The 17,086-nt window shown below is 41.1% G+C and overlaps 1 protein-coding gene across 7 annotated transcripts in view; it reads left to right on the forward strand.

Annotated features, from left to right (window-relative positions):
- robo2 (roundabout, axon guidance receptor, homolog 2 (Drosophila)) overlaps positions 1-17,086 on the forward strand; it is a 372,150-nt gene that overhangs the window by 328,711 nt on the left and 26,353 nt on the right. For 6 of the 7 annotated variants that reach the window (XM_086035298.1, XM_086035303.1, XM_086035302.1 and 3 more), the window contains 4 exons: positions 1,804-1,992; positions 4,248-4,274; positions 8,556-8,598; positions 15,065-15,192. In XM_086035298.1, coding sequence (XP_085891424.1) covers positions 1,804-1,992; positions 4,248-4,274; positions 8,556-8,598; positions 15,065-15,192 — 387 coding nt within the window. The remainder of the gene's footprint in view (positions 1-1,803; positions 1,993-4,247; positions 4,275-8,555; positions 8,599-15,064; positions 15,193-17,086) is intronic. The other variant, XM_086035300.1, reaches the window with a different exon arrangement.

The raw sequence follows: 17,086 nt of genomic DNA on the forward strand, positions 1-17,086 counted from the left end.
ACATTTCACTACAGCACTGCAGCACTGTCACTTACTTAGAGTATTTTTTCCTCTGTACTATGTACAGGCCGAAATGAGTGTTCCTCATATTTTTTATGTAGATGTAGGTTGGTGTGTATACACATGTGTATATACACATGTTACTGCGTATATCTACATAGGTTTGATTATAAATGTTTGCCGTCAATGTTATACATTAATGGCCACATTATGCCACCGCCCCTGTGTGACCTATATCTTTGCTACTGTAACAATGAAAATTTCCCCACTGTGGGATCAATAAAGGCATTCTTATCTTATCTTATCTTATCTTAATCTAGCATTAAGGTTTTTCAATTTAGGGTTTTCAAAGGCTGTTGAGGGTTTCAAACTGGGGTTTCAAACCAAGGTTAGGTTTTCAAAGTATGTTTGAAGCCCGTTCTACAGTTTCAAAGTAGGCTTTCAAGTCAGTCGGCGTGCTGCAATTGCACTATGACTAATATTCCCCCCTTCGGCCCTCCCTTTTCAGTCCTTTGCTAAAAGTTTGTGTGTACTATGACATGTCCATTGGGCCAGTATGCTTTGCTGTGCCCTTCCCTCTATTATAATCCATAACTCCTACCGTAGTTGGTCTTATTTCCCCAGCGTGGCTCCCATAACGGAACACAGCCCGAATATCTTGTTTCAGACGCCATAAAAAGTCTCAAGCGTGTGTACGGGGCAGGACACGCTGGCGATCGATCCATACGTCCACTCGCTGGCTTTGGTTTACCGACGTTACGTTTTAGCAGTCTTGGAGTGAATTAGAGGGCCAACATGGCAAACAAGCGGCTCACCTGGGGCTTTTTCTTATACGCTCAGTCTTTGCTGTTTTTTTTTGGCGCGCTCCGTTGGTCGATGTCTTTCACGGAAAATCATTGCACATTCTCTGAGGTTAATCAAAGTCCTGACTCCCATTTCCGCAGAACTGGATTATTTCTGCGCCGTACTAACTCAAGAGCTGCATGACAGTGTTTCTGGTTCAAAGTCTGTTTGTGGTTTCAAACAGATATAAGGGTTCGATGGGTTAGAGTTGCAAACAAGCCATTTGCTAGATTTTCAAACAAATGTTATTGCTTCAAAATCAGGTTTCAAGCCATTGTTAGGGTTTCAAACTTTTGTTTTAAGTCCTGGGTACATTTTCAAACAAGGGTTAGGGTTTTAAGGAACAATAGGGTTTCAGGGTTCTTTTAGTCATTTTAGTAGGCTACATTTTATTTGATTGCTTTTAAATGTCTTTAATTCTTTTGTTTGTGAATGCTTTTAAATGTTCTTTTAATTAGGTGAAGCACATTGCATTACCTTGTGTATGAATTGCGCTATAGAAATAAAACTGCCTTGCCTTAGTTTCAAATGAGCCTTTTAAGCGAGGGTTAGGTTTTCGAACAAGGGTAAAGGTTTGAAATTAGGGTCTCAAGCCCGTGTTAATGTTTCATACAATGTTTAGGGTTTCAAAGTAGGCTTTTAAGACAGTGTTAGGGCTCTCGCTCTTGTCTGATTTATTTTCATGTGATAAACTTAATGTGAGGGTTTCAAAGTAGGGTTTCAAGCAAAGGTTTTGAGTCTTGGTTATGGTTTTAAGCAAGGGTTTCAGCCCAGAGTTAGTGTTTCAATTTAGGGTTTCAAACAAGGGTTGAAGGTTTCGAATTTTGATTTTAAGCCAGGTATATGATTTTAAAATCAGCTTTCAAGTCAGTAACTCCTCAGTTACCATGTATTGTTCCATTGTGCCGCGACATTGTTAGCAATCTAACGCCTGACAGCTGTCTCCGCCTTCCCACACAGGCAAGGCCTTCCAGGACGTGATCATCCACGGCAACCGCAACAACAGCATCACAGAGCAGATCACCGACGTGGTCAAGCAGCCAGCCTTCATTGCCGGCATTGGGGGTGCCTGCTGGGTCATCCTCATGGGATTCAGCATCTGGCTCTACTGGCGCAGGAAGAAGAGGAAGGGCTTGAGCAACTACGCAGGTCGGTACCTCCTTGCCGTTTTATTTCGTAGCTGTCGGTCGGTCACGCTGAACGCACCCTTTCCAGCTAGCTCAACTCTTCCCCCACGCAGTGCTTTTTCTCCATCAACACCACCAAGTCCGAATGAGCGGTCATAACTGGACAGAGTGGAATAAAAGGAAACTTTGCAGTCGGACATTCATGATTTTTAATAAGCACCATGGCAGCTTGTGTGATGCTCTTCATTTGTGTTTGTGACATTTTGTGTTTTCTTCAGTTTGTCGCTGCTTTTGTGTAACCTTTCAGCTGTGGCTGCTTTTCTGCCTTTGGTGCTGCACACCGGCAGGACATTAAACAGGGCATCTTATAAGGGGCTGTCAACCCAGAAGGTGGCTTTGTCTGGTCCAAGTCAGTTGATACCCTGCTAAAAAAAGAGCAGCAGCAAAGAGAATACAAAATAGCCAAGGTTCCACAGCCGAACCTTCACTCACTGGGCAACCTGCTCTATGAACTGAGCCACAGTCAGCATGTTGCTGGAGTTGGTTATATTTCGTGACCACCTGGAGACCTGATGTCACCACCTACTAGCTGGAGAACAACATCATGTTGGTCTTGGTGTGTGGCTTTGACTCAGTCGGCTCAAAATGAGCACAAAAACACAACAAAACCATGCTGGTCTATGCATTTTTTTAGCAAGGTATCAAGGGAAATTTTGTTTGTGGAGTTTTAGCTTGGAGTTTTAAGACATGCTTAGGGTTTCAAGTCAGTATTGGCATTTCAATAATAACATTTCATGTTTTTGGTTGGATTTTACACTGTAATATGGTTTCAATTTAGGTTGAAAGCCGCCAGAGTTAGGGTCTCAAGATTTCAAACTGGGGTTAGTGTTTCCAGTGAGGATTAGTGTTTCAAATGAGGGTTTCATGCTGTGATTAGTGTTTCAAATAAGGGTTAGGGTTAGGATTTCAGATTAAATTAAATTTTTAAATCAAAGCGGAAATCAAACCAAACATATTTTTTTCAAGAATGTGTTCCCAGCAGGCCCACTAGTTTAAACACGGCATTTTGATTAATATTACATTTGTGGAATATGAGTTAAGCACCAAAATCTACCCCTTTTTAGCCATTTTAGGGGGCGGCCATTTTGTCATTTCTATCGACTGAAAATTACATCACAACCACCCAGGGCTCACGTGACAACCAATCACGTCTAAGCTTCAGAAAACAGGTCAGCCGCGAGTGGTTGTTACCTGAGCCCGGAGTAGTTGTGATATTATTTCCAGTCGACAGACATGACAAAATGGCCGTCCCCAGAGATGGCTAAAAAACGATTGGATTAACTCTTATTCCACAAACGCAATATTTATCAGAATGCCTTGTTTCAAATAGTGGGCATGCATAGAACATATTCTTGAAAAAAATATGTTTGGGATGACTTCCTCTTTAACTGTTGCAATTTCAATTTAAGGTCTTCCTTTAAGTGTAGGGTTTCAAGACATGAAAGATAGAGATGGCTTTCCAGATTGGTTTAAATGTAGGTTTTCATGCTTTGATTATTTGACAAGAGGTAGGGTTCCAAGCCTTGTTTAAGGTTTCAAAGTAGAGATTTCAGTTAGGGATGGATGAGTACCGATACCAGATATCGGTATCAGGCATATCCCAGCCTTTTTTCAAAGTATCTTGAAGGCTGCCGATATCAACCACCGATACTTAGGGCAAAATAATCTGAAGTAAATCCTACTCACCAGTTTGAAATTATCATGTGCGTTGAAAGGAAAGAATGATCTTTGTTTACAATTATCTGTCAATTGTTAATTGAAATTTTATGTAACAAAGGTACTGGTAGTATCAGTACTCGGTGTCGGTGAGTATGTGATTAATTAATTTGAAAAACCCTTGTTCCATTCTAAGATTAAGCATTCAAGTTAAATTTCAAGCAATAATTAGGTTTTCAAATAAATAATAGTTTAGAATTAGGGTTAAAACAGGGCTTTGGGTCTCAAATCTGGGTTGGTGTTTCAAACAGAGAAGCCTGAAGCCAGAGTTAATTCGGAACCTTACCTCAGTTGATCTGTTTTGTACCCGGTTTGGATTGATGTGTTTACACATCACCAAACAAAGCAAACTTGAACGCAAGCCTAGCCTATTTTAGCCTAGTCTAGCCACCTGTGTACAGACCAGCAGCAACAGCAGCCAGCCCCACCCCCACCTCATCCAAAGCGGTGCTTACCTCTGCAGGCTTTAACACACAACCTCTCTGTCTTCTTGTTTTGCAGTTCAGTCCTTCACCTTCACCCCTGCAGGTACTGTTCATTTGTCCCGTCTCGTCACCCCCGCGGCCCTCATCCCCCCCCCCCACTTCTAGCCGCTTATTCAATATGCCAGGCTAGCGGTCATGGCTAATGCTAATCTGACACAGACTATGAAGCTGTGGTGGGCAAATTAATACTATTACAATATATTGATTCATTTTTGCATTTTGCATTAGTGGTTTTATTTATTGAAAATAATATTAGCATGCATGTGCGTAAATGTGGTTAGGATTAAGTTCAACTATAAAATAAAACATTTGATAAATTTAAATTACTTTTTCAACCTCATCTACGTATGAACTGCCAACTCCGTTTATTTAAAAAATCTAATGTGTCCCCTAAGAAAAAAAATTGCCCACCGCTGCTCTCAAGCGGCTTTTACAAATTGGCTGTGACCGAAAAGCTTTGCAAAGTCTCTCTAATGTGTTTGCATACTTCGTTTTGTTTGTGTGTGTGTTTGTATTGCAGCCATTGGTGTTTGTTAAACGAAAAAAAAACAGGAAAAGCTAAATATTTAGTTATTATTATATTATTTTTTATATTTTTATATATATATATATATATATATATATATATATATATATATATATATATATATATATATATATATATATATATATATATATATATATATATATATATATATATATATTAGTGGTGTAACGGTTTTTGTATTCATCCCGAACTGTTTCGGTGCGGGCTTCACGGTTCGGTGCACGCAGTCATACGACGAAAACGTCTGATGTTTTTATTTCACCAATCACCACGCTGTGCGTCTGTATGTGTTTGTTGCTTTTGTTTGATATTTTCTTTATTTGGCGACATTCGGGTTGTGCAGCGCCTGAAAACTATGTGACGTGAAAATTATGCTCTCGACGCCGATTGTCAGTCGCTGACAAGGGACGGACTGGGACCACGTGGGTTGGCCGGAAATACAGACGGGAACTTAATGACGCATAGACGATGCCCACCTCTGCTATTTTTGCTGTATAAGGTGCCCAAATAGAAGATCAAAACAAGGTGAAATGTAAAGAAGGGATTAGTGGGGCGATTTTTCCGACATTAGTCTGAAGAGCAACTCTAGTCTTGCCTGTATTGACAATGACGTGATGCATTGCCTGGGTCTCCTTAAAATGTCACTTGAGAGAAGCTAAATCAGCAGCCCGGCAGATTTGATGGCATTTTTTTATACGCTGATCTTGTCCTGTCTGCCTGCCTGCCTGCCTTTAGTGCTGATTAGAAGACTCATCTGCATTCAGTGTGCCATTAGGTGTTTATCTGAGGAGGCGACGGGGGTTGCACACGTCACGCCGACCCGCTTCCAAGAATTTTTGGGGGGAGAGCGAGTGCACTTATCAACTTTAGAGGCCACACTCTTCAACTACTCTGTAAGTTAAACTTGCAAAACAAGAATTAGGGTTGCAAATGCAGGTTACAATTCAAGATTTTTAAAAAAGTGTTTATAATCCAACGCTAACGATTCAAGACAGGGTTAGGGTTCATCAATGTTGGGTTGCTTGTCTGGATTATGCTTAGGTAGTAGGGTTTTTAAGTGCTTGGTTTATGCAGTCCACTTTTCAGAGATGTTTGGCTGGAACCGCGTTAAAGCGGAGAACGTGCAACCTTGAGCTTCCAAATGGTAGGCAAGTGTCTGCACTCTGGAAAGAAAATCTACTCGCTAAACAGAACTGGAACAGGAAATGAATACATACGCTCAATACGCTTCGCTGTATGTCAGCCAGGAGGAGTGGCCTGTAAGATTAAAAGTATGTTAATATAGTATCAAATTTTTATAATATTGGTAATGTTTTTTGTTTGTTTTCACAGTAGGGTCCTGAATTTCGATTTGACTCTTAAGGTATGCGCAACAAATGCTCTCAAAATTACATTACAGTAATCAATTTAATCAGTGTAGCAAAGCTGGGCATCGTCTATCCGTCTATAACAACTGGGCTGTATTTCTGGCCGACCCATGTGGTCCAAGTCTGTATCTCGTCGGCGACAGTCAATCGGCGTCAAGAACATAATTTTCACGTTACACACAGGCACCGCACAAGCTGACATGCCGCCAAATAAAGAAAAAATATCAAATAAAATAACAGACACACACAGAGGCACAGCGTGGTGATCAGTGAAATAAAACCAAAATGAGGCTCAGGCCATTGCATCTGTGGGACTGAAAGATATACAACACTTTTTAAAATATTTTCTTTGCTTGGCTGCGTCAGGAGTGGGGCATATCCGTTCTCAATACGGCTTGGCTCACTCGGACCGACCGGGCGGGTCTGATATATAGACGGAAAACTCATAGACGGATATAGACCAGCTCTGCAATTTTTAGCTTTACTTTTAGACAAGAAAGTACAGTTTGATGCAATACACAGTGTTAATTTCAAAAGTATAAACGGTTGATCATTTTTAAAAGGAAACCAATTATTTATTTGTTATATTGTTATATTAAAAACCTAGTTTTACGGGTCCCTTAGGATTAACCTACAAAAAAAAATTGCTCCACAAAATTAGGAGATTGAAGTCAAATTAAGTCAAATGAAGTCATTGGTTCTCAAAACTGCTCCGCAAAGGAAAAAAAACAATATTGCTCGTCTTGATATCATTGTCAGGATGATGGTTTCAAATTAGGGTTTCAAGACAGGGTTGAGGTTTTAATTGGGGTTATGATGTCAAATCAGGGTTTCGAGCATGTGTTTGTTTTTTCAAGCCAAGGTTAAGGTTTCAATTCAAGGTTACGGTGTAAAATGATTGTATTTCAGGCCAGGGTTGGACTTTCACAATAAGGATTCAAGACCCGCTTAGGATTCGGATGCTGTTCAAATCCTGCTTTGATGTGCTGATTCGAACAAATTCCTCATGTTACGCATATTGAAATTTTCCTTTCCCACTCCGGCTTGAGCTTGTTGCGACATCAACTTGAAGAAAGTGAAAAGCCTTGTGGGCAGGAATGTACAGTAGCCGCTTTGATCGCTGCTTGTTCAACAAGTGAGAGCAAATGACAAAGATCAGAGGGGCACTTATGGTCTTTTTTATATTTAATTTAAAAAAAAATTGGTAGAAGATGACTTGATGATTTCCAGCAAAAGTCTTGTTGAAGTTGCTCATGGCATCCTGTTGTTGAACATCTAACATGGACATCTTTTTACCAAATGCCCATTGTTATCTCTGTCTATGAAGACTGGTACAAATTAGGCTTATTAAATGACATCAAAGGGCGAGGCTCCACACATGTCAGGGTTTATGATTATAAATTAGAGTTTTGGGTTTTGTCACTTCTGTCGACTGAAAATGACATGACAACTGCTCAGGGCTCAGGTAATGAATGACCAATCACGGCTCAGCTTCAGAAAACAGATCAGCCTATTAACTCTTATTCCACAAAAGCAATATTTATCCAAATGCCTTGTTTCAACTAGTGGGCTTGGGTAGAAGATATTCTTGAAAAAAATATGTTTGGATGTACTTCCCCTTTAAGGGTTCTAAACGAGGGCTAAGGTTTAAAGATAGTTTCATACTAGGGTTAGGTTTTCAAGACAATGTTCGGCTTTCAATCTAGGGTTAGGTTTTCAAGTTCAGGTTTTAAACAAGGGTTACGGTTTTAAGATACAGGTTTAAGATAATGTTTTAAACAACTTAGGGCTTCAAGCCAAGGTTAGGGGCTGAAGCTCGGGTTAGAGGTTCAAGGTTTTGAATTATAATTTGAAAGTAGGGTTTCAAAATGGGTTTAGGATTTCAAGTTTGTGTTTTAAACTTGAGTTATGGTTTCAGAGTAGGGTTTGAATTCAGAGGTAGGGTTTCAGAGTCCCAATAGTATTTCAAGCCTGGGTTAGGGTTACAAGTCAATGTTCGGATTTTCAATGGGTTACTGCGCATGGTAATGTGTTGATGCTGGTGTGTCATGACAAGTCAACATGAAAGGCTCGGAATGTGGATGTCTCTGTCGGTCTTTTCCACAAGCTGGCCTGGCTTGGTATCTCCATGAGGTGGCCCTTGTGAAATCAGACACTTTGATGAATGATCCCGCTGCCTTTTTTAATCATTTTTTCCAGATTTAATCATGCACCTGATGAGAATAAGCTAGCAGCAAAAATCACACAAAATGAGTTTTGCTTGTCGTGTCCTTGAGCAACACAAGACGTCTTCAATATATGCAAAGCGATAATGCACCATACACACGATTGGCCTTTTTTAACTAAATGCAATCATGGAAATGTAATATGTGGCCACTTTGCTTCTTTTGTCTTTTTTCTCATACTGCAGTGACGTTCCAGAGAGTCGACGGTGGCCTGATGAGCAATGGGAGGTGAGTAAAATAAGAAAATTGAAAATTTGAAAAATTTGAAAATTGATGCTGATTTAAAAGGTGTGAGTGCATCAAAGTGAACTGATTGAATTGTTCCACTTCAAAATTTATTGATATACGTATTCGTTAAACTTTTATTCGAGAGAGATATCTTATCTATTTGAAGCAAATGCCACATTTACAGTACTGGCGAGTTCATTTATATGTATGTAAAATGACAGCAAGAAACTCATTGCATCATAACCTCTTCAACAGAACTGTACTATATCGAATCAAATCGCAAAACCACGTCTTTGAATCAAATTGTTGCACATTAAAACCAAACTGTCCATGAATCGTCCTGCACTCCATGTATCACGATGCACATCGAATCATCTTTTATTAAAGAGATACATATTATGCACTATACATATGTCATTTTATTTTGTTACATATTTTTTGTGCATTTTTTGTACTATTTAGTGTATCTCACTAATCACAGGTGATGAGACATGGCCGGCCCGCAAATAGCAAAAATCCACATTTGACTGATGCCCATTGAAATTTATTGAGGGAAATAAATATTCCAAAAACGCTGAAAAGCCTCAAATTTTCTGCAAAACCTTAAATTTTCTGCAAAAATATATATTCATATATTTTTATATATATTCATATATTTTTAATACTAAATATGTATATATATATTTTTTCAAATCAGTGAATATTTGAATCAGCATATATGCTGGGGTCCAATCTATATATCAGAAAAACCAAGGGATGTAGTACTTTATTGTTTGTAAAGTCTTTCAATGAGTGCCGTGCAAAAGGTTCAATATTCTGCAAGTAGTTCCATATTTCTTCCAAATGTGTTGACTAATGACTGGTGCAAAGGGCACAGGAAGTACTAATGGTCCACAGATTAGTGGGCCACACAACTTTGCATTGCCCCAGGGCATTCGCAACCCCAGTTCACCCCCCATCACACCACAAACAAAAACTTGCCCACCAAGTTCTTTATTACTCCATTTGTCATCGGCCAGCCTGAGGTGCGCACATTGTAATAAAACAGATGCACATCGTGCACCACGACGAACACCCCCAGCCGACTGCCTGTGAGACACTCCACAGATGTTTGTGCTCCTTTCAGCTCCTCAAAAAGCTGCACATTATACGAAAATATACATTCCGGCCGCATCCCGTGTGTTCATGCATCGCTAGATGAACTCATCAATCTCCTCGGTGGAATTAAGCGAAACAATTTAAGCAGAGAGCGCTTTTATTTTGTCATTTATCTTTGCGGGCGAAGCCAGGAGCCCTCCGGAGTGATAAATTTGCCTGTCACCTTGCGTGGGCGGCCGGGATCTGAGCACGTGTAATAATGTAAAAATAATTACCCAGGAGACAGGTGTGTGCGTGTGTGCATGTGTGTGGGTGTGCATGTGTGTGTGTTCCAAACCCCACCCCCTAGTGCAGACTTCTCCATCCGGGTGCAATGTTAGTGAAAGGTCGCAGGGAGCATCTCAGTGACATCATTTACATGTGTTCTTATTTGTGCACTGTAAAAAAAAGATGCTTCAAACAAAACCCAATATGAGTCAAAAATAGACCAATCCCTTACTTGGGTCCATAGGAACTTGCTGGATTGTTTTATACATTTTTTTATTAAATAAGACAAAGTTGGGTCATGTTGACCCAAGGAGTGGATTGACCCATTTTTAACCCACATTTAATGGATGGATTGATGGTTTGTCTTTGACCCAACTGTTTTTAGAATGCACAGTAATTCTACACCCTTCAAACTGCTGAGTCCAAAAAAAAACCAAAAACAAAACACAACTACTATACTAGTTTGAGTTGTTCTGTACAGAAAATGTCTTTTGTACAGAACAACCCAGAAAGTTGTTTCCAATTTTGGGTTGTTCTGTACAATAAAAGATGGTTTGTTTTGTACAGAACAACCCAGAAAGTCGGATCAAATTGACCTGAGTAGCGGGTCAGTCCAATTTTTGACCCAAATTGGGTTGATTTTGACCCAACTGTTACTGTTTAGAGTGCACAGTATTTCTATGCTTGGCTTCTGGCGATAATCTCCAGTCTGAGTTCATCCACTACTTGAGTCAATATGACTTCCGTCGCTATATCGCATTTCACCTTTCGCAGACTCGCTATATCGCAGATTTTTTTTACAGTGCTATTTTGCTATTGAAAAGCGGCCAGCAGACAAAGTTTAATCCGTTTTTTTCTCCCTAGATTTTCTAAACGGGTCAATTTGACCCACAACATAACAGGAGGGTTAAAAAAGGTTTGGACATTCGTTCCGTTATAAATTAATATTAACAGTATTAATAATTAGTACAAAACAACAATAATAATTCTTATCATTACTAAGGTTTGAACTTAGAGTGTCTTTAACGAGATAAATGTGACAACATTTTAATGGTGAAGTTTTCAGCCTTAAAACACAAAGTATATTATAATTGTACAAAAAAGGTTTCCTACTTCACAGATTTCACCTATCGCAGGTTATTTTTGGAACGTAACCCCCGTAATAAACAAGGGACCACTGTATATGAGTTTTTGAAAGAAAGTTGGGTTAAATTGACCCATGCAGTCGGTCGGTTAATTTTTTTTAACCAAAAATAAGATTATTTTGCAGCCAACTGTTTTTAGAGACACAAATTCTACACCCTTAAAACTTCTGGTTCAAAAAGAAAACAGTTTGGGTCAAGCATTGGACAGGCCCACAATTTGGGTCAATATGACCCAACTTTGGGTTGTTTTCTACAAAACAACAATTTATTGAGTTGTCTCTAGAAAAGAAAAACAACTCAGAAAGTTGGGTCAAATTGACTCAAGTAGCAGGTCGGTCCAATATTTTACCCAAATTGGGTTATTTTGTTGACTGTTTTTAGAGTGTTGGTGTCTCCTTCGACTACCCCCGCCTGCATTTGTATATCTCAGTTTGTGTCAATGTGACTGGTTGCAGAGTTAAAGTCTTGAGTGGAGACGAGAGGCATCTCGCGTCTAGTCTTATTGCTAACAGCTGTCTTGTGCTATTCAGCAGGCCGTGCTCACGTTGTGGTTTGGTGATATATTGTACTGTATATTCTATTCGTAAAATTATTTTTGGGTGTAGAAGGTGTGATGTCAAACCAAGTTTAATCCAGACTCTTTTTTTGCAAATGTTTGCAAAAGAGATTAGGATTTGTGTATTTTTGCACTTCTTGGTTGAAATGTTTGGTATGGATTGGATATGGGTGGATTTTTCTGACATTGTTTGTCCCAATTTTTTTTTTCTAACAAGAGAACTTTTGATTTTCACCCCGGCAAACAGGATTGAAACGCAAGCGACACTCCCGTCATATTTCAATTTAGCCGACAGAGCATAGACTTTCCCATCTGCTCCCCGAATGAGAACGTGCAGCATTTTGATAGCATGACTGTTTTTTTTTGTTTTGTTTTGCATTAATCAGACGATCACAAATAAAACCGTGTCTGTTTCAGCTTTCTCATTGGCCACGGCCAAATTGCCATGACTGAACAGTTACGCCCAATCGATCACAGACTAAATGATTCGAGGAAGATGAATAGGCAGCAGATTGGTCCATTTGATGTCATGTGACCGAGTGTCTGAGCGTTTGAAATTGATCATTGATTATTCCCTACTTGATGATAACTTCCAATCATATATCTGATCAATATTTCAGCAAAGAAGACTTACTTTGCTAGGTTGGGCTTTGCGACACATTGACATTGTTGCCATGGCGATTGCCAGTTTTTAACGCTAACTGACTAGCTCTCAGAATTAATCCCAATTGTTTTACACGCTGGCTCATATCTATACTTTTAATCCAAGTTCCATTCAGCCCATCCGCGAAGACCATAATCCCCTGATTAATGAACTTTCCCTCCATTTAATATCATCCTGGTTGGCATATTTACGACGCTTTTTTTATCAGCTCAACGTGACACCGAAGATATTTTATCAGCCAAGGTTGCCATCCATCCCGGGTCATGCGGGGGATTAAAAGTTAAGTGTCAACTTTTCATTAGATGTATGACCGCCCGTCCCAAAGCACAGCCCGCCCTCCGCCATCCACCCACACACACACACACACACACTCTCACGCGGCGTCTGTATAACAAATATCCCCAGTAGAAATCAGTCTTATTCTAATTATTCCAAGCGGGAGTGCTGCGGTGTGACGGATACAAGGACGACGCAGCCATTCAGCTGTCAGGCACTCGTCTTTCAAACTGTCTGGTGGGTTGGCGCAGGAGGGCCACACACACACACCCATACAATAGGACACGTAAGACAAATTTTCCAATGTGGCCCCTTGTGCAAGAGGGCTCACCAAACCCTGTTGGCCCAATCGGTAAAAACTCGACTTTCAGTGCAGGAAAGTGTATGAGGTCACGGTAGAGTGAGAGCAGTCGGTGGTGAGAATGTGTCTGAGGCGGAGCCATCAATTTGAATGACTCGTCTCCCCCCGCGGCCTGCTTTGGCATTCAGGTACCCACCAGAGTTCGCCTGGGCTGCTGTGGATGTAAACTCCCCTGTCTCTCTTCTCATTTGAACCTGTAGCACCTCATCCTTGGCGCTACAGGCATCCCCCCCGCCTGCTGTAGTCTCCTCAAAGCCTGCTCATCAGCTCCCGTTGGGGCTGAGCAAAAAGGGCCCACCAGGCAGCCCGGCTGCGTAGCACCGGTGCTCTGCAGCCCCCACGCAGCGCACACCTGTGCAACACATAGCACTGCAGGGCATAGACGTCCCTGCTTTAAATATGGGCTGACGAGTGCAGGGTGAAAAAGGATGAAAGCATATTTTGGCTGTTTCTCACATGTGGATGTGACACTAGATTGTGTGTGCTTGCTGTGATCACTACTGTGATGGATTCAAAGCCAATTGTAATAACGCCAGGTTGAATGAATTGTGTGGGTTTTTTTTTTCAATAGCAAATGTGAGCATCTGTCCCTGCAAATGTTGTTGGAACAAATGGCTGTTTTCTTGTTCAGGTATCCACCTATGCATCATGGCAGTTAACGATTCAAAACAAAAAGGGGGAGGGGAATGAGGTCCAGCAATATCTAATCAGGGCACAGTTTGGTTTTTTTTGTTTTTTGTTTTGGTGCAGGTGAGTTTAGGGATTGGATGAGGTTAAGTGGGTTTGAGTTCAAAGGTGTAGGGCTAAATTTAATGGGTTGGGGTTGGGGTTGTTTTAGGTTAGTTTAGGGTTCAGGGTTTGCTTTAGGTAAAAGTTAGGTTTGATTAGTAGTTTGGGTTAGGATATTTTCCCGGTTTGGGGTTCGGATAGGTTTAGGGGTTTGGATTAGGAGAGGGTTAAGGGTTAGTGTGTTACACCTCTGGGTTAAGGTTAGAGTACAGTTAAATCAGGAAACACGTGTGGTAAAACTACAGCCAAATTGTGAGATGCCATTAAATAGAGAAAATCATTACCAATATTTAAAAAGAAAGAAAGGGTTAGGTGCATCAATGGGTTTAGGGATTAAGATTAGGTTTTGTTGTTGATTACATTAGGGTTAGGGTTTGGTTAAGATTAGGAGGGTCAGTTTAAGAGTTCAATTAGTGTTTCCGGTTGGAGACAGTTTGGTCAAATGATGTTGAAAGTCAATGTAAAACATGATATTGGAACTAAATCAGAATCAGTCTGAGTAAATAATTATTAGCCATCGTTACGTTTGGGTTCGATGAAGGTGCAAACCAGCGCTTTTTTTTCTGACACTCACTTAACTCCCGCCTGTGTCGCCCACACAGAGCTCTGACGTGATTGTACAGTTAAGTGGCCTTAATGGCCCCGCTGCAGTCACCCGTGCCAGGTTACACTCTTAATGGCTGACTTTTATGGTTCGTGTCCCCTATAAGGAGGCACAGAACACCTGTTCAGTGGACCCACCTCCTCCGCCAAGATCCTGTTTTTGCCAGCATCAGGCCTCATTCGCCAGTGGGGGCTTGATGTCTCATGAAAGATTTAGGGCTGTCTGGACATCGCTGCAAGGGGTTGATGGGGAAAATGCAGTATAAAGTAAAAAGCTTTTAATGAAAGCAAAAGCCAATGCATGAATTAGTGTGTTTTTGCATGACAAAAACTCAGCGGGAGAAACCGCAGAGATTAAGCGCCGCTTTTGCCCGAAGGAATTTCGATTTTGTGGCGGGGAGAAACATATCTCTGTATTTTTCATCACTCTTCAGAGGCTCAGCGTCTGCTTATCTCATGCCAGCACCTGGCAACTCTCTTACATGTGTTGGATTTCAAGTTTGGATGCTGACTGCTGCCATGTGTTTGTTCTTCACTACCGAAACCAAAGAAAGTTCTGCATAGTAGAGAACCAGAGGTTTTAGGTTCTAGGTTAGGATTAGAGTTGAGTAAGGGTTCAGGTTAGGGGTTCATATTAAATCCGAGCTCGGGGTTTGTTGACTCTTTTGACTAAAACCTGCTTTTTCATCTTGTGTTTTTTTTCCCAGCCGGCCAGGTTTGCTGAACGCCAGCGACCCGGGATACCCTTGGTTGGCCGACTCCTGGCCTGCAACCAGTTTGCCTGTCAACAGCGGCTCCAGCGGACCCAATGATCTCACCAACTTTGGCCGTGGAGGTGAGTGGGATTTCTTATCTGTGCCTTCACCCACACGATTTCTACCTGCGTTCATCCTCTGCATATATATGTAGGACACACCGTGCAAACCCTCCGCTGTCACCGAGGTGACTAATGGTGAACGGCTCATCCTGTTGCTGTCACATTCTCGTACCTTTGAGCAGCAGAATGGGAGTTGGAGGTGGTGGGTGGGTGGGTGGCTGCAAGGGGGGCTGCTGTGTGAAAGGATGGTGTGGAGCAGCCAGTCGTGAAGGACAGGCGCAGCTTGACTGGCGCAGATGCGGACGCTTCAGCCGTGGCTCTACATCATCTCCTCTTGGCTGGGCATGCAAGCAGGGTGGGGAGATGGCTGCTACATCCCGGGCTCTCACTCAGAGCCACTGTTGTGCTTTATGCATACAAATTTAGAAGGAAGAGCTGGTAGACACTAGGGATGGGAATTTGAAAGAATTTCCTGGATCATCAGGAACATTAGCAGAGATGTTACATATATTCGCTTCCAGAACACTTTATCTGAATTTCCATATTTTCACAATTCTGTTAAGAACATCACATTTGCCTCACAGTGCAGAAGTCGTGGGTTTGTATCCGGGCTCCGGCCTTCCTGTGTGGTGTTTGCATTTCCTCCCCGTGCCTGCATGGGTTTTCTGCTGGTACTGCGGTTTACTCCCACATTCCCAAAACGTGCATGGTAGGTTAATGGAACACTCTAAATTGTCCCTGGCTGTGATTGTGAGTGTGAATAGTTGTTCGTCCATGTGTGCCCTGCGATTGGCTGGCAACCAGTTCAGGGTGTACCCCGCCTACTGCTACTGCCCGAAGACAGCTGGGATAGGCTCCAGCATGCCCGTGACTCATTACTACAATTGCATTCGTGGCTGTAACTGTGTGTGTACTTTCCGCACTAAATCAAGGCACTGCAATTTCACTAATTAATTAAATTTAATACTTCGAAGAATAAATCGACCACAAAATTATTTAAATTCTTACTTAATACTGACATTCCAAGAATGTACACGCACATTCATATTTTTTTAAATAAAGGCAGCCATCCTCAAACTTTCTAGTGCTACTAGCCATTTTCACAGGGAGATATATTTTCAAAGACCGACAGAACACATAAAAACAAATGATTTAAAATCACCATTTTCACCATTACATGCTTCAATGAGCCATCATATTCCGATAAATATCACGACAGTTAAGACAGAGGATTATTGAACGTAATAATTTGGCAATGAAGCTTCACATATTGTTGCTGCCCTTGTTCCTCGCTGCTGATATGAATCTATTAAGACTAGCGGCAATTGGGGTAAGCCTCAAATCGTTAGCTTACTATATCACAGGAGGACTTACACCACATCTGAAATTGGCGTATTGTCAAACATCGCAATTTTCTATGAATTCTTTTTCAACCTGTTTGCGCAATGATGTGACCCAGAATTAAAAAAAATATATCCATAATAATCAGATTTAGTGTAACGATTTAGTGTTCACTGATTTCCCTAACAAAAGACGGACAGTAACGATTGGCAGCTCTGATTTAGGATTCAGTGGTCAATTATGAAACATACTGTACATTATCTGATACCCATTGGTAGTGTAGTACAGCTGAACAGCTTTCTATAAAAGGTGGTTTTTGATTGATTGATTGAAACTGTTTGATGATAGCACAGAAGACAGCAGAATAAATCTTTCCATCACTCAGCCAGGCATCACAGAGAGTAAAAACACAATACGGCCCTAGGGCCTATTTCCATTGTTTTCCGCAACAGACAGCAAAACATAAAAATATAAAAGGAGGGCAAGGCAAATAGTTTAAGAATTTGTAAAGATTTTGTGGTGGACCGGTTAATGTGATATGTTCACAATTGGGACCTTGACACAGAGCAGA

Source organism: Filicampus tigris, chromosome 7 (genome assembly GCF_054856515.1).
Source record: "Filicampus tigris isolate MCC_2025a chromosome 7, RoL_Ftig_1.0, whole genome shotgun sequence".
NCBI classification, from domain to species: Eukaryota; Metazoa; Chordata; class Actinopteri; order Syngnathiformes; family Syngnathidae; genus Filicampus; species Filicampus tigris.